The 20,000-nt window shown below is 38.2% G+C and overlaps 1 protein-coding gene and 1 long non-coding RNA gene across 2 annotated transcripts in view; both read right to left on the reverse strand.

Moving 5' to 3' along the window:
* Positions 1-14,620: 14,620 nt before the first annotated feature.
* LOC119572588 lies at positions 14,621-18,140 on the reverse strand. Its single transcript, XM_037919692.1, has 5 exons — positions 18,122-18,140; positions 17,637-17,742; positions 16,598-16,634; positions 15,964-16,242; positions 14,621-14,759 (listed from the first exon to the last, which is right to left on the reverse strand). The coding sequence occupies exons 1-5, from the start codon at positions 18,138-18,140 to the stop codon at positions 14,736-14,738; spliced, it is 465 nt and encodes a 154-aa protein (XP_037775620.1). The 3' UTR covers positions 14,621-14,735.
* A 219-nt stretch (positions 18,141-18,359) lies between these two features.
* Positions 18,360-20,000, reverse strand: part of LOC119572293 — a 2,659-nt gene continuing 1,018 nt past the window's right edge. The window contains exon 2 of the long non-coding RNA XR_005228709.1: positions 18,360-18,434. This is a non-coding gene — a long non-coding RNA (uncharacterized LOC119572293). The remainder of the gene's footprint in view (positions 18,435-20,000) is intronic.

Genomic DNA, 20,000 nt, shown 5'->3' on the forward strand with positions numbered 1-20,000 from the left:
GAAATGAGTACGTGGTAGGGAACTGGGGACCCTACCTCGTACTCACTCCAAGAGCATGACAAAATGAAAACTACAAATAAGTATCATGCTGTGACCACGGCGGCTCAAACATGAACCTACCGTTAAAAAAATAGATATACTGTACATATATGTACACATATATGCATATACATATATATATAATTATAAATATATAGATATATATACATATACATATATACATATAAATATACATATACATACATACCAATATCCATATATATAAACGTATATATACATATATGTACATATATATGCATATATATGTATATGTATATGTATGTATATATATAATATACATGTATATACATCTATATATACATATATATATATTCATATAAATACATATACATATATCCATATATATACCTATATATATACATATATATATACATTTTTTCTGCCGCGTCAACACCTAAGGTCATCAGCGGTCATCAAATCATAGTGATAGCGTGAGGCTTGGAGGAAAAGCCTTCCAAGGTAAGGAAGTGCTATATTACATTAAAGGTCATACGGCGTTATGGTTGAATATAGTGGCGAAGAGTGTTAGGAATGAATTAATGATTAGGGTGGAGTTACAAGCTGAACAGTACTAGAGGGTGGTGTGGTAGTGAAAAGGGAAGAGAGAGGAAGCTGATGGGATATAGTGTAAGGTAAAGGTTGTTAGGAGGGGGGTGGGAGTTAAGGGAATAGGGAGCACTATGATAAAATATTGAAAATGTGGGGGAAATGAGTTAACGATTAGGATAAGTGGATAGAACAAGGGGATGAAGAAAATGAAAGGGAAAAGAGAAGAAAAGATTGTGAGAAAATTAGTTGAGTCGAGGGATGAGGACAAGGTAGAGGTCATCCCTCATATTGGGCCTTTCCCCATCTCCTACCCCCCGCCCCACGGCAACAACGAGGAAGGGATTGTAGGGAGTATATACATATATACATAGATATACAAATATATACATATATATACATATACATACATATACATACATACATATAAATATATATATAATATATATACATATACATTATCTATACACTTATGTTTATCTATCTCTTTATCTATTTATCTTTCTATCGATCTACCTATCTATTTCTAGCTAATTACCTATTTCGTTCTCTCTCCTTTTCCTTGGTGAATCATGTAGTAACTGCCGTAATAATAAAGCAGGGAAAGAAAACGTTTTCACCTGAAAGAAAACGAGAGATTCTGCTTAGAAAACTTGAAGCCTTAAAGTACACACAATAATTTTATCGTTTCGTTTTCGAAAAGAGAAAACGATGATTCAGGGGATCCACCGTGCCCATTAACATTAACATTTGTCCTCTCTGTCTCAAATAATAAATATAAATTTCCCCCCAATATTCTCAGGAGCAAATAAAATGAATTTCGTTACCTCATGTTTAAATACTGTTATCATATCCGAAGCAGTACATATTGCAAGGCTGGAAAATCACTTTAAAAATTTAATGGACTTTGCAAAGGAAGTTCTCATCCTGCTTTAAGTTCTTGCAGATTATTCCCTGTGCTGGTAATACTAATCAAACATTTTTCCTTCGCGAAATTTCTTCTGATTCGTCCACTTCACAATTGTGTAGGTAACTCGCTCTCACGGGAATATTCGATACTGGCTGTTGTAGTAACTAACAAATATAGAATTTATGATTTACGACATACATTAAGGAAAAATTATTTGGTGTACAAAAGCCACAAACTTCAAATTAGTTAGCATTGCGGTTTTTCAGTCGGGAACAAACCTGTAAATAGTTAGATACGGTTGAAAAGGTTCGAGCTAATCGACTCTGGGATGGTCACGTTCACTTGGGTATTGTTCAGTGTATCGAATTTACGTCAGGTATGATTCGATAAAACTGTTTTGTAATGGCAGAGTCCTGGGTTCGCGTCCGGTCAGCCCCCTTTCAGTCGTGAATGAAGAAAGAGTGGAGCATGTTCGTCAGGGCAGAAATTAACTGGCTACCTTATCACATAGCCCTGAGACTGGGAATGGAGAGTTCTCTACCAAACACGATATAACCGTTCATCAAGATAACATTATGGTAATAGTTCCGATGACCAACGTAGGGACAGCTATCATTCGTTAAACCAATTTTGGATTAGCTATAGTTCAGTAAGCAATATCTGGGAAATCAGAAACAGCGATACTGGAGGAAATGGGCAGAATAAAGGAATTAGGCGAAGTGTGAGGAAAAAATGATAACATCCGTATCAATAGAGCAATAAGAATATTAGTAAAAATTAAGAATATTAACAATTGTAGCAACAATAGAATGGTAACAATAAGAAAAACCATACATTAAGAAAAGGAAGAAACGAAGTAAATGTAAGCAACCAAAGCATAAAAAAGGAAATTAAAGAAAATCAGACAATGGAAGAAATATCTTTAAAAGCCAATAAATGAAGGAAACGAAACACACAGCAATATAAGGAAGTAAAGCAAAGCCGATGGATTAAGACAAAAGCAAATTATTTTTGAAAATGTAAACATACCAATATATGAAGGAAATAAATGTAAAAAACAAAAGAAAAATGAAACAAAATTCCATATATCAAGGAAACACGAAAAGCCAAACAAAGAAAGAAAGAGAAACTGAAAAACAAACAAACAAAACACGAGAAAAAAATAATCAGAAATATATGATAAATGGGAGAAAGAAAAAATGCAAATGTGGCACAGAGCAAGTGAAATATTAAATAAAGAAATCTGAGCAAAGAGGGAGAGGGAGAAACCTAATAACAAAAAAGGAAAAGAAAAAATGACGAAGGAAAGAAGAAACAACAACAAATTATAAAATTGTCAATAAACAAAAGCAACAACGTAATAAAATGATAATGATAACAATGGTTAATGGTTAAAGGATAATGATTAAAAGCAAAATAAATGTGCTAGTCATCTAAGGCCATGTAACACTATAGGAAGGTACAGTAAAGGGTTAGTGAAGCGTAGTTGAGTTAGTAGTTTATTAATTATCAATTATCTACATTAATACTGAGAAGGTTAAAGGTGGGTAAAGGAGTGGATGAGTGAATGGGTTAAGGTAGGGTTAGGTAAGGGGATTAGATTGTGTGAAGGATATGTATGCGTCTGAGGAAGTAGAACAGGTTGTCAAAGCAAAAAGTGTGAGATTCTGTAAGAATGTCTGATAGGTTGAGTAGTCGGTGAAGGGAGGATAGGTGGGAGAAAGCAGAGGTACGGCCTGCATCAAAACATGGACAGGACAACAGAATGTGTGGAACTGAAAGGGGGACATTACATAGGGGGCATAGGGGTGGATCAGAATGTGATATTAGATAGGAGTGTGTTGCTCGGGTGTGGCCAATACGTAAGCGGGCGAGAGCCGTCTCCCAACGTCTGTTCTGATGAAATGGAGCTGACCAGGAGGAGATTGATAGTTTTACAGTATGTAATTTATTAGTGCAGAGACTTGACCAGAAAGACTGCCATCGGTTATACAAGAAGTCTTAAAATGGGGGTAATAATCCGTAGCTGGAATACGTGAGAAACGTGTTTGATGTGATGTGGATATAGCGGCGTAGCGTGCTAGAGTGTCTGCCTGTTCATTACCAGGGATTCCAACATGGCTGGGCACCCAGCAAAATCTGATAGTTTTATGGCGTGTGGATAGGTAGAACAATCAATTCTGGATCTTACAGACAAGGGGGTTGGTCGAGTGCATTGACTTTATGAGAGCTAATGAGTTACGGAAGTCGGTAAAAATAGCGAAAGAGGAAGAAGGGAGTGAGTCTATGTGTTTTAAGGCAACAAGAAATGCGTACAGTTCTGTAGTAAGGACACTGGATTCAGGAGGGAGCGGGTATTTGAAAGTGCGAGTTGGGAAGGTAACTGTAAAACCAGCACCTGAGGAGGATTTAGAGCCATCCGTGTAAACATGTCTCCATCCCCATGTCTCCAACTGGGGATAGAGACATGGTCAAGGAAATGGGTGAGAAGGACAGCAGGTGGGATATCTGATTTTGGTGGGTCAGGAAAAACAGAGGAGCAAATACGGTGGGAAGGTATAAGCCATGGAGGAACGGAATGGACAGAAAATAGAAGAGGTCGGAGATGGGGAAAGGGGGAATGGGAGAGGAGGGTATCCATGCGAATGGAGAAAGGAATAGGTAAACGTGGAGAGGAAACAAAAGTAGGAAGCAGGGATTGTGGGTTAGTTAGTTTAGTGAGGGAAAGTTGGTGGAATCGAGCATAGCATCGGAGAGAGAGAAGGGCACGACGTCGAGATAGAGATGGTATGCCTGATTCAGGAGAGGAGGAGCGGAAGGCGCCTTGGGCTAAGCGAAGACCGCAGTGGTGGATTATATCAAGATGAGCAAGGCGGGAAGTTAAGGCAGAGGAGTAGATATGACATCCATAATCGAGAGTGAAGAGGATCAAGGTAACATGAAGATGGAGGAGAGTTTTGCAAACTAAGCCCGAGGATATATGGGACAGAGTTTGTAAGGCGGCGGCGATCTTTTTCTTTAATGTAAAAGATATGGTCACGCAAGGGCAAATTGGAGTCAAAAATAACGCTAAGGAATTTGCCAGAGGAACGGTATTGGAGTGAAGTGTCATATAAGAAGAGTGGAGGTTGGGGACCTACACGTGTGCAAGAGAAAAGAATGGAGATAGAAAAGCGGAAGCCATGGTTAGTGGCCCAGGAAGATACTGCTGATATTGCAGACTGGAGGAACTGGCGGAGATTTGGTATGGATGCGCCAGAGGCGAAGACGATTAAATTATCAACATATAGTGATGATCGAGCTCCTAGTGGTGAAATTGAGACAATGTCATTAACGGCAAGAAGGAATAAAGTGGTGATGAGCACACTGCCTTGTAGGACGCCTTCGAACTTGGGAAATGATGATATTGAAGAGGCAATTTTGACCTGAAAATTGGAGAGGAAAGACAGAGTACGACTAGGGAGGACAATTTTTGGAGAATGTGTTACCGCCATGTAGTATCATATGCTTTTTCTAGGTCAAAGAATATGGCTAATACGGATTTATGGCGTGCACATGCAGATGTAATATATGTCTCAAAGTGAGCAAGGGGGTTAGCTGTACTTCGAGCACGGCGGAAACCAAACTGGGAAGGAGAGACAAGATTGTGAGATTCTTTATACCACATTAAGCGGAAGTTAACCATTTGCTCTGGTAGTCTGCACAAGCAGCTAGTTAGAGCGATGGGGCAGTAATCTTGAGTACCCGATTTACTGGGTTTCAAGAAGGGGAGGATAAGAGCTTCTCGCCAATGAGAAGGAAAATTTCCTGACATCAATATGTGGTTGAAAATTGTTAATAGGAAGGATAGAGAGGAAGATGGAAGGTGCCGGAGCATGCGGTAGAGATGTTTGCTGATAATTTATGGATCCGGCGCCAAAAAGTTGAGATTGATGTAGATGTAATTGAGGAAACATAATTCTGTCAGCTATTTGTTTTACTGTTCCGGATTGTACGACGAAAACAGGCGGATGCTCTTTTAAAGGAGATAAGGGCTGATAGTTGATCAGGGGTGCCTCGTTTGTAGCGGTAACTGTTCCAGGTTGCACGTTAAGCGAAGTGCTTTAGTGCGATCGGAATTCCACCATGGAACACATTTAGACGTATAAGGTCTTGAGGTTCGAGGAATGGATATATAGCCAGCTCTTAGAACTGTAGTTGTGAACTATTGTATCAAATCTGAAATGGATGAGAAGGGGGGTGGGGGTATAAAGAGCAGAATTGAAAGTGAAGTGAAGTGAAAGTACGCCAGTCAGCTCTATGAAAGCACCGGCGTGCGGAGTTAGGAAGTGGTACATATGAAGTAGGAGAAAGGAGAACTAAGAAGTGGTCACTATGGGGAAAGTGGTCTAGAACTGACCAATGGAAATCTAAATGAAAAGAAGGGGATCATAGAGAGAGATCAATGCATGAAAAAAGATTGCGTGCGTATGTCAAAGTGTGTGGGGCGATCTGAATTAAGAATAATAAGGTCAGTTGTGGTGAGGAAGCCTTCTATGGATCGGCCACGGGAGTTAGTGATAGAATCACCCCAGAGAGTGTGGCGGCAGTTAAAATCACCAACTATGAGGAAAAGTGGCTGGAGTTGGGAAAATTAGATTTTCAAAGGCAACAAAGTCAATGGGTTGGGAAGGGGAGAAGTAGACTGAAATAACTGTGATCCAACGGCGAAGAAAGATGTGAATAATTATGTACGGGACAGTGGTTTGGAAGGGAGGTATGACATAAGGTGTTTTCTGATGGATAAGTATAGACGAGACATAAAAGGAGTGTGAAGAAGAGACAAAATGGTAGTTGGCGATTGGTATAGAGGGATGTGTAAGAAAAGTCTCTTGGAGGCAAATAATAGATGGGTTAAACAAAGAAAGGATATGGCGAAGGTCAGGTCTATGAGAACGGAGACCACGAATATTCCAGTGTAGTAGAGCTATACTTTAGTTGATCTATGAATGATAACGGTGCGTGTTGGAGAATTTGAAGGGGAAGGAGCTAGGGGGTGAGATAAGGAATGAGAAGGGGAAGGTGATGTTGTATCAGGAGGGGTATCAGGAGGTGGAGGATCTGGGGAAGGGCATAGCTGCAACATAAGGGATTCACGTGTGTACCCAGGGCGGAGTGGAAGGGATAGAGGGGATGGAGGGAGGGTTAATGTAGGTGGAGCTAGAGCTGGGGGGATGGCCTGTGTTGATAGGGAGTAGAAGGAAGGGGTGTAGGCGGAATATGAGTAGGAGGAGGATGGATATCGGCAGTCACTTTGAGCGTGGAGAGTGCGGGAGTTGTGGGATTTGAGGGTGGATGAGGGGTTTCGTGTCAGTTTGGGACTCAAACAGATAATTTTGAATAAGTTCAAGAGTTTCTGCAAAGGAGTTGGTTGGGGAGTTTTGTGAGACAAAGGTTTTCTTATGAGTGGGGAAGAGGACACTGGTGTCTGAAGAGTAGAGGCAAAGGTAGGTGGAGTGGTAGGAGAAGAAGGGGTGGAACATTTAGTCTGTCTGCTGCAGGTAATGCGGGAAGGGAAAGGGGAAGGTGTTGGGGCTGCAGTAGAGATTGGTGTGTCTGGGTTTAGAATGGCAAAAGAATTTGATTGGGGAAGGTAGGAGGTAGAAGTGGGGAAGTAAGATGGAGGAGGGATAGGTATAGGGGAGGGTGTAGGAACGCCTTGTGAGGGAGGGGGAGGGGCAGAGCGAGTGACATTACTGGAGGAGGGAGTAAGAGAAAAACCTCGTGCTTCCTGTCTGGCTTCACGTAGAGAGAGTCCAAGTTTGAATCTGAGGGTTGCCCCCTCAGACTCAAATTTGTAGGTGGGGTAGCCCCTATAAAAATAAATAATAAATAGATAAATAGATAAATAAAAGAAAAGAAAACATTAAGGGAGCCGCCACAGTTGGCACATGTGCGTGACTGTGCAGAGCAGTTTGATCGAGTATGACCAGGTTGGGTACATAGAGGGTATCTGGCTGTGGGACCGGCATTGTTTGACAGGTTGTCCTGAATGCCCACAATTTTGGCCCTGAGGGGGAGGAGGTTGATATGGTCGGACAGGGAGGGATTCTCCACCAATGTAAACATTAAAAGGGAAGGTCATGTCTACGGAAAGTAATTTTGGCAATGTTAGTAGGGTTCTTACGATGACTTCTGGGACGAATGGAGTAGTACTGAACTGATATCGCATCATAGTCCGTGAGGCAGGCGAGTAAGTCTTCTGCACAATCTGACCAATTTTTGTTATAGAGAGGACAGTTGGAGAGATACGAGACAGTTCCGGTGCAAGTATTGAGGGTTGTGTGAGGTTCTGCAGGAGAGATCAGTTAAGAGTTGATAATGCTATAGCTTGGTTTTCAGATGTTACTGTGACGAGACGGGAACGATCGGGTCGGCTACGGAAAGGGACTTTGCCTACTTGTTTTTGGAGGCATTGCTGGAAGAGAAGAGTGTTCTCAGAGTAGAGAGCTGTGGGAGGGTCACGAAAAATCGGTCCCATTTGGCTGAGCTAAATAGAGTATTTAAGATATTGTAGAGATGGAGGTAGTAGAAGGACGGTGTGTGTGTGTGGAAGAGGGCCTATTGTTGAGGGAGGTAGTATTATGGAGAGGTGGACAATAAGGCTGCAAAGTAATAATATAAAGGAGGATGGAGTAGTTGATGAGGAAGATTGTGGGGGAGAGGTGATGAAGATGAGCATGTTGGGAAAGTAGGAATGTCTCCTGCAGATTGAGTGTTGATTTGGGTGGATAATGTACTAGTAGGCATTGAGGAGGGGGTAGTAGTTGCAGTGTTCGGAGCCGTGGTCAAAGGAGAGCCCGGGGTCGGGGAATCGGGAGAGCTTGAATTGGTGGGGCTATTTGATGAAGGGACAAGCCTCATTGCCCCTAATAAGGGTATAACGTCTTCATTACTGGCCATGATAAGCCTGGAGTATGTTGGGGAGAGAAACAGTCCACCCCTCAGGGTCCCCTTGAGGGGTAAGGGCTAGACAACTAAAACAGGGGAATACCGTGCCCATGGCTCCCTCAGACCATTCAGGACTGGCACAAAGTCAGCCTTTCATCCTTTCAACGCGGCCCTTACACCTGGGAAGGGACGGAAACGAAAAAGCAGGAGGGGAAAAAAGACCGTGCAAAATTATTTGAGTGGAGGGCTGAGGCCCAAGGCAGGGGAGATACCCAGCATTGGGTTCCAGTCTTCGCCTCCTAAGCCCCCCCTCCCCCATGACAACAACGGGCAAGGGATTGGGGGGATAATGGTAATAAAGAACCAGTAAAACGAAGCAGTATGAAAAAATAACAAATATGACATGTGGATAAGAAATAGATTAACCCTTTACCGCGGCAAGGTAATTTTTAAGGTACTTTAAATAGAGTTTAAAGATGACGGTATAGCTTCACCAAAAACGTTAGAAAATGTGGTGTAAACCTCCCTTACCAAATCTGCAAGAGTATTACTTCAATTCGCAATATGACCTTACGAAATTTGCAGCCTCATACTTGGCTGCGAAACTCCCAAACTTCAGTAACATTCCAGAAGAAAAAAATATATATATATTTCACGTCACCAAATGTCAAGTTTCCCTAGCTTCTTTTCTTCAGAATGTCTCTTAAGTAAATAAAATGTTTGTAATTTACAGATGAATATTTAGGCAATGAGTGGACCTATCCAGATTTTTGGTACGATGTTAGGAAATTTGTGAAAAAGTCACAGAAACTGGGGAGCCATATTTGAGCAAGCGCCTAATTCATGGAACAAATGCGTCATGTAGTAAGTGACCTAATTAGTTCAAATGCCAATTCATGAGATCAAGTTATACTTAGGTATATTTTAATCAAATATGGTAAATATGTTGCTCTCACATATGTTGCTTCTAAAAATTCATTGCTTATTAGTCGTATGCACTTAGCTTAGCACTTAGCACTTAGCTCTCGTGTAAACACACAAGATTTATTGAAAAAAAAAAAAAAATTGAAGATTATAATGAAAAAATTGTGAATTAGTGAAACCAGCTTTTTCACACACACTCACTCGCTTCCACTCACTCATTCACACACACTCACACACGCATACTCTCAGACACGCAGACTTTTGAACACGTGTATGCATTTATGCACGCACGCACGCACGTGCAGACAGAGACACAGACAGAGACAGAGACAGACAGACAGACACACATACACACACACACACACGCACACACACACGCACACACACACGCACGCACACACGCACGCACACACGCACGCACACACGCACGCACACACACACGCACACACACACGCACACACACACACTGTAATATATATAATCTTTATTTTTGTATAAAGTTGTGACAAAGGGAAACATGAATTTTTTATTTCTATGTCCTTATTTATCCCAAAACTTAAATAATGATTTTGATATTTATAAGACAAAAATATTACATTAGACTGCAAGTTCATTATTTTGATCACTACCATTATATAAATTTTGTTATGCTCTCCAACAAGTTTTTGGTAACTTCATCTGCTGTGCTTTTCTACTGCAAAAAAAAGGAAATTCCCAAAAAATCACAATGTCATATATGTTGTAGTTTCATTTTCTGTAATTGATATTCTAAAATTTGATGTATTTCATAAACAGCAACAAATGACTTCAGTCGAATAAAGCATGGAAACAGGCACAAGGGAAACAAAGGGGAGGAGGCATGAGAGAATGAGGAAGGAAGACACAAAGAGTTATGAGGCAAGGATGTGGGGAGATATGAGACGTTGGAAGGAATCGAGGAATGAATGAAGCGAGAGAGGGGAGTCATGAGAGAGAGTCAGATGTTGCTAAGTAAGAGAAGTCACAAAGCACGAGGAGAGCACATGAAGCGAGGGTGGGAGGTATCATGGGGCCAGGATGGGACATGTCAAGAGGCAAGGAAGGGAGGAGTTATGAGACGAGAGGGCCGATTCATGAGATGAGAGAGGGAAGTCATGAGAAATGAATCTTCAAGTGACAAGAACAGACACTTCATGAAAAGAGGAAGTCATGGGAGGAGAGATGAGTCATGAGGCAAGAGAGAGAGGAGTCATGAAAAAAAAAAGAGAATCATGAGGAAGAATGAGGAAGGAATCAGGAAGGGAGAGGGAAAGTTCTTGAGATGAGAGAAAGCACAGTAATGACTGGAAAGAAAAAAGTCATGAAACAAGACAGTGAGCAATCATGTAGCAAGAGAAAAAGAACCATAGGATGAGAGAGAAATGGTCAGCGAGAAGTCATGGGGAAATGAGTCATAGGGTTAGAAAGAAACGGGAATTTTTATAGAGAACATATTTTGCATAAGGCAAAACCCAAACAACCTCATGATACAATAACAGAAATAAAGAAGAGAGGCACTAATAATTTAGTTGTACCCTCCTCTCAACTTATAAAATCTACTCAACCTACTCTCCCAATATCCATAATCAAACAGGATATCCCCTGTATGAGAGTCACTATCTTCGTTCTCAAAGAAAACCCCAGGTCCCAAAATTTATGGCTCTACATGGAGAATCACCACCAAAATGTTCACTGATCACAAAACTCCCATGCAAATTTCTATCACTTTTTGTTAACCTTACATAATCCCATCCAAAATCAAAGCTGCTTAAAACCAAATTCTTTATACCTGATAAGGTCTTCAAAACATACCTTTACTTACAAGAGTGACCATTAATTGTCTACAGCCTACTCAACTTCTGTAAAATAATACTCAAAGAGGCAATACTCTAGCACTAGCATAGGAACTGATACAAGCCATGACAATAATACTGCTACTAACAATGACAATAATAAACTGTACACCAGCAATATATTTGAGAGGCAAGACACCAGGAATTAAATCAGATATCACCTTGAAGCATTTGACTTGATTTTGCAAAACTATCCTTTTACCTTGTAAAAGTAACTTTAGCTGTGTGCATTTTTCTGCTATGTTGATTTGCTAGATGATGATTATATACATTAGATTAGTAATTGACTGGCTTAAATTGCATAATGGAGTGAGAATCTCAAATGAAGTGCCCAGGATTTAGAAGAAAAAACAATACTATCTAAATCTTAACGTATTTAAATATTGTACTAACAAAAATCATACAGTATAAATATACATTCTATTTTTAAACTAATATGGCATACCTTCGGTAAATATATAAATTTTTAAAGCATAAAAATGCATATGGTTTTCACAGCCCTGCCTGAGAGAGAGAGAGAGAGAGAGAGAGAGAGAGAGAGAGAGAGAGAGAGAGAGAGAGAGAGAGAGAGAGAGAGAGAGAGAGAGAGAGAGAGAGAGAGAGAGAGAGAGAGAGAGAGAGAGAGAGAGAGAGAGAGAAAGAGAGAGAAAGAGAGAGAGAAAAGAGAGAGAAGAAAGAGAGAGAGAGAAAGAGAGAAAGAGAGAAAGAGAGACAGAGAGAAAGAGAGACAGAGACAGAGAGAGAATGAATGAAACTGTATTTATAGCTATCCAATTAAATTAGATGTGAACCAAATTCATATTTACAAATATGGGCATGAATGAGAATTAATATCTTCATAATACAAAAGATATATCTAACCAGTTTCGATTATATTTGTCTGATCAACATGTGATCAAAACCAGTTAAATGCATCTCTTGTATTGTGAAGATATTTATTCTCATTCGTACTTTTCCTTAATTATAACCTATACTTAAGTACATTTTTCTGAAATTTATATTAAAGTCTGGGAAATTACCTCTTAATTAGCCAAGTTTGAATAAATGCATCTCATTTTCATCAGGAATGCCTTGAACTCTATGAACTGTTGTAGAATTTTCTTTATTTAATACTGAAGGAGTGAAGCCTCTTTTTTCAAAAGGATATAATAATCTTATCTTCTTGCATTATGATGATTATACTATCAAATAACCTGGGGAATGTCGCACTGTAATCTTTAAATATGACTCGCCTGTCCATCTAGTCCATTTGCATTGTTACCTAGTTTTTTATCATTTGTACAAAGTTATCCAGTTCGTACAGTTCAATTTTCTATATTACTCGTCATTGTTTCCTGATTACACATCAACAGATTAACATTTGTATTGATCTGACAAAAAATGAATACCCCTTCTCAGACCACTATAAATGGAATTACTTGCATACTGTATATCTGAAACTCCTATGCACCTTAAATATAACTAGCAACTTATTTCCCATCTAAAATTCTCAATGCTTTGTTTTAAATATTAAGAAAAACCCTTTAGCCCTCTTCAATTGTATAAGCAACCATTAGTTATAAAATGCTCTGCTCAAAGAATTTTCTGAAAGTTGCAAAAAGATGATATTGCATCATTCAGACTTCATAAAATCTGTAGGAGTGAAACTCATTTGTACAACACAACTGGACAAATCACAGAAAAAGATTTCTTAATCATTTACAAGTTTCATAGGTCCTGTCCTATGCGATTCTAAAAAGTAGACAAATATATTCTTTGTATATACAAGAGAAAAAGATTATGACTTGGTAAATTTCTGAATCTTTTATCATTGGTCTTTGTAAGCACAATTTCAAATTCAAAAGGCCAACTCCAGAAGCTAGTAGCTGTGCAAACTACTCACCTAAAAAAATATAAACCACCACCAAGTGAGATTTTAGAATTTTCTTCAATATAAACTGGCTTAACACCTTTCACTGGCCCAGTCCATAGACCCTAGAAAAAAGGTTTCTACTCTTCTCTTACTTATAACCACATTTTTCCCTCTGCATTATCCATATCAGTTTAACAAAGTGGATTTTTGGTAAATCCTTTCCTTGACGCAAACTGAAAAGCCCCGTCCACTAAGCTGAATAATGCCTGACAGGCAATGTCGCTTAATGCCCATTATTTTATGGCAAAATTGACAGGCAAGCCAATGGCCTGCCCATGCTCATTACTCGGCAAAGTAACATTTGTTGCCTAGTACGAATGAGCAACCCTACTTGATACAGCACCCTTGTCATAACAACCAATAAACAGGCAAAGTCTGCTGAGCACTGTTAAATGGGCCTTAGATATATGGATTGCATTAGAAACCAAGTAGAAGTCATAAAAACAACTTTAGTTCTAGAGGTGAAAATGTATTGGCTACTTTAGCTATCAAGACTTAATGGTTACAAAGCAAAATAAATGTGCTAGACTTCAAAGGTCATATAGCATTAAAACCTCAGTTACTACATACATAATTTGTAAACTGATGTATTCTTAAAAGTTCGCCTATCTTTCATGTTTCAAGCAGTCAAGTATTTTTTTTTGTTGTTGTGCAATCGCATCCAAAGTAATTGGCCAAAAGCAGTCAGGCATAACAGATTGGCCATCAAGTTTGACTTTCAGGGGTTTGGCGTTTTAAAAAATCTTATTAATTCTTGATATGACTGCAAAGCTATTTTCACAATATGTGGTACTTATTTGCATGTAGCCTATGTCAATTTTTATAGATGAAAATCTTGGTCTTCTCCAGTTTGAAAAAAAGTTATTCCTTTATTTTCTCAAACTCCGAAAGCTTCATGTTTAAATTACAGTACCATTTGCTCAAGTTCTAGACACTACAGTATCCCAAAATACAAAAACTAATTCTCTAATACCACTACAGCTGGTAGAATTTTCTTTCAGGAACCAGACAAGCTTGGTCTGTTATTCTGTACATAATTATGGTAAGTCACCTTTTCCAACTTTTTCACAACGGTATTGACCCTGCTTTTTTAACTCCTTTTGTTGTATACACTAAGTCTGAGGATGTGCCTATATTCGGCGTCCACAAGTGCTTAATCACAAAGGACTCAATTAGAAGGCTTGATTTCCTCTTTCCTAAGTTTTCTGGGAGGGTTTTTTTTTCATGCTATTAGCACTGATAACATTATTATTGATATCATAATTATTATGTTATGCAAGCACTAACAAATATAGAATCAAGGAAAATGATAAATGGGGGTACTAGTAATCAACTGAGAACTTCTGGAGCCATCCAAGTGTAAGCAAACTAAAACTCACAGTGGGCATAGAATATACATGCATGCCATTCCCAGCAGCAATGAGTTGACAACTTAACCAAACTGTTCTCAGGACAAGGAAAAACAAATAAATCTCTCATCTTTTATCAATCACACAGACACACAATCATACAATGATTTTAAAGACTGGATAGAAAACATGGCAATGTCTTGAAGCTTTGATGTATCCAATTTCTTCAAAATTTACTTCTTGGCTTTCTTCTTTGGCTGTTAAAAAGAAGAAAAGGGCATCTCATTACCAATAACTACAAATATTCACTTTCCCAAAAAATAATACAAAACTAATTTTATTTAGAGGTTCCAGTCTAAATACTCTTAATTATGCTTAGGATACATTATACAAACAGACTCATTATCAGAAGAATAAATGGACACAAAGCTATCCCATCAAATCCCAAATACCAGCAACAATAAAAAAAAAAAAAAAAAGGGTCCAAAATCTAAAATCATAATTCAAAAATTAGTCCAAATTCTAAAACACAAAATACCTTTCTTGATACATGCTATACAAGACCAAATACTGCTAAATTTACAAAATACTCCACGGCAACAATTCTAACAAGGAAATGTGGAATAAAAAGAGTTACTTGCTAACCATTTAGGATCCAGTGGGACAGTATCCTACTTGCGCAGCCTCCCAGTTAGGCGACTATCCTTTATTCCTCTGGTAACAAAGTTTTGGGTCTATTACAATTTTTCCTCATGGCTCTAAGAACTTAATAGTACCTTATTTCTAACTATGGTCTTAAACTAAGGTCTTAATAAGAAGGGGGCTGCCAACATACATAAATGTAAATTTCAACCATCTAAACATTAACAAATGTACTTATTACATGATTAAGGCATGAGGAGCAACAGAACTATTCACTACATTCAAGATATTTACATTTTGGTATATGTACATAGACAACCCAATTGTTTTTTTGATTCTTGGCTAATAATTCTAATTCCTGAAAATTATGCCTTTACATGTGTCCCTTACTCCATAAACCTCAAAACCTTTGTATCTTACAACTACAATTACAAGCAATCTAACTCTTTACTGTTCAGTGGGGCAAATTTATCTACATATACAAGACTATTCTACATATCTAAGTTTGTGTTCTCAAAAGTACATTTTTGTCAACACAAACACATCAAAGAGGTGCCTGGTAGCAAAATACTAAATATAAATATACATTAGTATGCATGAATGAGATTTTGAGCCAGTAAAGGATTAGAAATTACACAAAGACAGAAGGAGGGATTGAAAAATACAAAACAAAATAAAACTCCTCTGCAAGAGTTTAACCAAAGCCCTGACAACATTCCCAATCAAACAACTTCCAACACCAAGCAGTTACAAAAAGTAAAAAAGAAACTAAAAATAAAAAAGGCCCGGCATGAATCAATAAGTCCAAGACGAACTTACTGGCAATTCTTCCACCTCCTCTTCAACTTCATCCTCCTCTTCGCCCTCCTCCTCAGCCAAGCTGTCGTCCATGTCATCCTCAATGATTGTCGTCTCTACTTGGTGTGTCCCACTGAGGTGGATGGGCCCAGAGCCCTGTGTCAGACGGAAGACGGCTGGGGTGTCTTCTATTAAGACCTGTGAGGGTAAAAGAAAATGCATAAAAAAAATCCTTGACACTTTACCTTTGGGAAAATTATGTGCTTTAGGTGGGTACATGTAGGACCTCTCAGAATTATGCTTAAAGAAATACATTTCATTCTTACTCAGTTACATCAATCTAGATAAACTTTCATTTTTACAATAAAGAAAAATCTTTTTAATCAACTTCTGAATGAAAGTGGCCATACCATCCATATTTCATCTTATACAACCATGTCAATCTGATTAGCATGAACACAAAACTATACAAAATTTCTTAAAAAGAAACAAAACTTGTATAAACACTGTCAGGCAAACTGATACCATCTATGGTCCTACCCATAAAAATATTACTTAAGAAGAAATCTCTAAATTTCTATCAAGGTATGAATACTATAGCTGGAAGGATATTTCATTTCTGTATCACTGTATTATTTAATATATTTCATAATACAAAAGGCACAGATGCTGCTGATAGCAGGTGTGAATTTCTAAGACAATTTAGGGCTTCCAAAAATTCACTTCTTTTCTGAAAAACCTATATTAGTACCTTTTACTACAGAAAAAATCTGAAACAGATGAAATGATATAGGGCAAAAATAGTGTTGATTTGGAGGAAACTATCCCAATTTTAAGCTTTCAATCCCTGCATGTTTAGCTTTAAAACATTTCATCATGTATATGCCCATTTACCACACTTGCAAAGCATTTTTTGAAATTCGAAATTCAATTTCCCAACACCTTTTTACTCATATAAGGTAGGTGTTCATCTCTTCCTCAACAGCTTTGGGGGGTAATTGTTTTGAACCGACAAGAATGTTTGTCAAAAATATTGCTCACGATATTTCAGCATGACATGACCAAGAACTAAAAAATGAAGAGCCAACACACTCACAAAAACAAAACAGATATCAAAGCCATGCACAGTAGTAAGCAGCTCAATAGTAGTTATCCAGGAACTGTATATAACTCTCTGTATAGACTTTAACCAACTGATGGACCTATTGGGAACCTGCAAGAATTATTTTCTTCTCTCTAAGACAAGTCACTTCCTAAACATTGGAAAATTCTGTCAAGAGTGAGGGAGAGCCACCAAAAGGGACTCATTGCTTAAGTCTACCAACAATAGAATGGTCAGACTTTGTTCAGTATCAAAGACACTCTACCAGATATTAGTCTACCAGATATTAAATAACTTTCATGAAACAAATATGTAGACTTCAGCCTATGCATGGCATGTTTGACTAGCAGTAATAAAAAAAATACTTATCTTTTGGAAGGAAAATTTCAAGCTATTTTTTTGAAATTCAACACTTAAAACCCAATGACTGATGAGGAATTCTAAATCTTTGAAGTCTTAATTCATTCCAAAGTATCATACTACCATATACATGTGACCATGCCACTGACTATCTGAAGTCATTCATAACACCTTGAAAAAATTATATGGGACTTTGCAAAATTCATGAATTAAATATGGTAACTGTAGCTACCTTGACACCCTTCTTGCTTCAGGACTGCCTGTTGGCAAGGACTTTGACTGGAGTACACAGGGTTTTGTGTTTTGTCCTTTAACTGGGACCTCAATCAAACATTTCCCTTTAGTTCAGGAACCAATAATACACAATTTTTGAAACTGTTGAAGGGAAGAATGAAAAGTACTTTAAATATGACACTTAATTTCTAGTTATTTTTGCTAAAAGCATTTTTTAATTCAAGGGAATCAATAATACACAGTATTTATCATGTAAAATAGGAAGTTCTATTCAAGAATACTGACTAAATCAAGCTTGTAAACAAACATTTACAATCAATAATAAAAATAGAATCACTAGAATGAAATGCTTCTATTTCAAGAATACTGTAATAAGTATTAACTCTACATTTTTCATAATTTACAAAGATCTTTATAGCTAAAATGACATCTTTATGATACTGAGTGCTATCTGTGTACATATATATAGAGACAAACACTAGCCGACTTCATAATGAATCATGTGGGAAAAAAGTCAACACAGTAAAGTTGGAAGTTCTGTGACACAAGAACTAGTTATATGCCTCACTAATTAAACATCTTTTACTTTCATTCCCAGCTCTTAAAGAATATAATTATAAATGGCTATACAGCAAACCAGAAGTAATGTTTCCAAGACTGAATTCTGCACAAAACAGTCCTGCAACTCTTACCTGTCTGATTGACAGTGTGTGTGTGGTAGTTGTGGCTTCAAGGTTATTCAGTACACACTGGCCTTCCCAGCTCTTTTCTTTTGTAGACCCATCAAGGGTAAGTCCTAAAGGAACCAAGAAATATTTTTAAGATCTATTCAAAACTCAGATGAGTTTACTAAAGATATGGAGTCAAACATATCTGAAATTTATAAAGAAAAATTCATGTTACCAAAAATAATTGTTTGCTAAGTGCCCACACCCCTAATGCTCATATTCAGAGACACATTGGACACCTTAAATGGAGAGCTAGACTGGCTGTCTCACACCACAGCCAATAGTGACTGGCTGATGGACACAAGATACCTGTCCAGCTCTCAATTTAAGGTGTCCAGTGTCTGAATGCGAGCGCAAGACTCCATTCTTCCGGTAGAAAACCTTAGAGAAATCCATAAACATTGTCTTAGGAGCCATAAACATCCTTTATGCCCTTTCAATACCCTTTAAATCACCACACCAGAAGTCTTAACATGATTTTTACATTCTGACAAAGGCCTACACCACAAATTATGGCAAGATTGAGCTCGGACTGAATCCTTCTTTGACGAGGAATCAGTAGCAAGGCTCTAAGCTTATCTTACCAGGATATACTTCATGTAGAGAGGCAAGAAGGCTACAGGAATCATAATGGAGGGTAGCAGCAAAATTATGGATATGCTAATAACATTCATTTAAAAAATTATAATGAATTCAGAAAACTAGGACCTTAAAAATCATGGTATTTGTTACCGAGAGTGATGCACCTTACACAGATATAGTCCTAAAACCAGGATATCTTGTGAACCCCAAATCCAAACCTAACCTTTCCTACCTTTTCCTTATGGGGGGGGGGGATCCTCTGTACTCCCCCCTTATTAGCAATTCATACCAACTAAAAGAAAGCAAACATTAAGAATTGTGGCTGTGTGACGGTGTTGTCGACTTAGACTGAGCAGTGACACTGCAGAAAATATCTTCATTTCGCAGTATATACGAGGCCTCAACTATACTTATATTTATGAATATTTCTCCACAAGATAATAACGTCCATATCCCTATGTCTCCATGCATTACTCTCAAATACATTAACCAAAATCAAAATGACTAGAAGCAAGTCAAAATATTCAGGCATTCAATATCACACATAGATAACTGCTTCAGGAAATTCCAGTCTTCACAGAAACCATTTCCCTAAACTGGAATTTCCTAAATACATTTCTTCTTACTTCCGAAATTCCTCTCTACAAATATCAATATTTTGCAACACAAGGACTGGGTCAAATATTTAAGCCTACAAGCCAGAACACATGATACAAGAAAAAAAAAAGGATAAGCAACGGGGGCAGAAAAGCAAACGGGAAACTGGGGAGGAAAATTAGAAAGGAAAATATATCAAGAAATTACAAAAGGAAAACAGAACATGCAAAACCAGATCACCTTTGTCTTGGTAATTCTAATATTTCTCCTCTTCCTTCACCCACTCTCTCACCCATCCTTCCTCTCTCTCCCCCTTCTCTCCTTCTCTCTCTCTCTCTCTCTCTCTCTCCTCTCCTCTCTCTCTCTCTCTCCTATCATAGTGGCTAACAATTCTTCTAACTTGTTATGGTTATCTAACTGAACCAGAATTCCTTCCGGCTCTGTACTTCGGTTTC

This window comes from Penaeus monodon, chromosome 4, assembly GCF_015228065.2.
Source record: "Penaeus monodon isolate SGIC_2016 chromosome 4, NSTDA_Pmon_1, whole genome shotgun sequence".
Lineage (NCBI taxonomy): Eukaryota > Metazoa > Arthropoda > Malacostraca > Decapoda > Penaeidae > Penaeus > Penaeus monodon.

Bases quoted from the DNA above. Each gene is read 5' to 3' on its own strand.
- LOC119572588 (XM_037919692.1), bottom strand. The intron at 16,635-17,636 runs GTAGCTACAGTT...AAATTGTCTTAG, and splicing joins GAAGCAAGAAGGGTGTCAAG to AAATTCACACCTGCTATCAG. The intron at 14,760-15,963 runs GTAAGTTCGTCT...TCTTTTTAACAG, and splicing joins AGGAGGTGGAAGAATTGCCA to CCAAAGAAGAAAGCCAAGAA.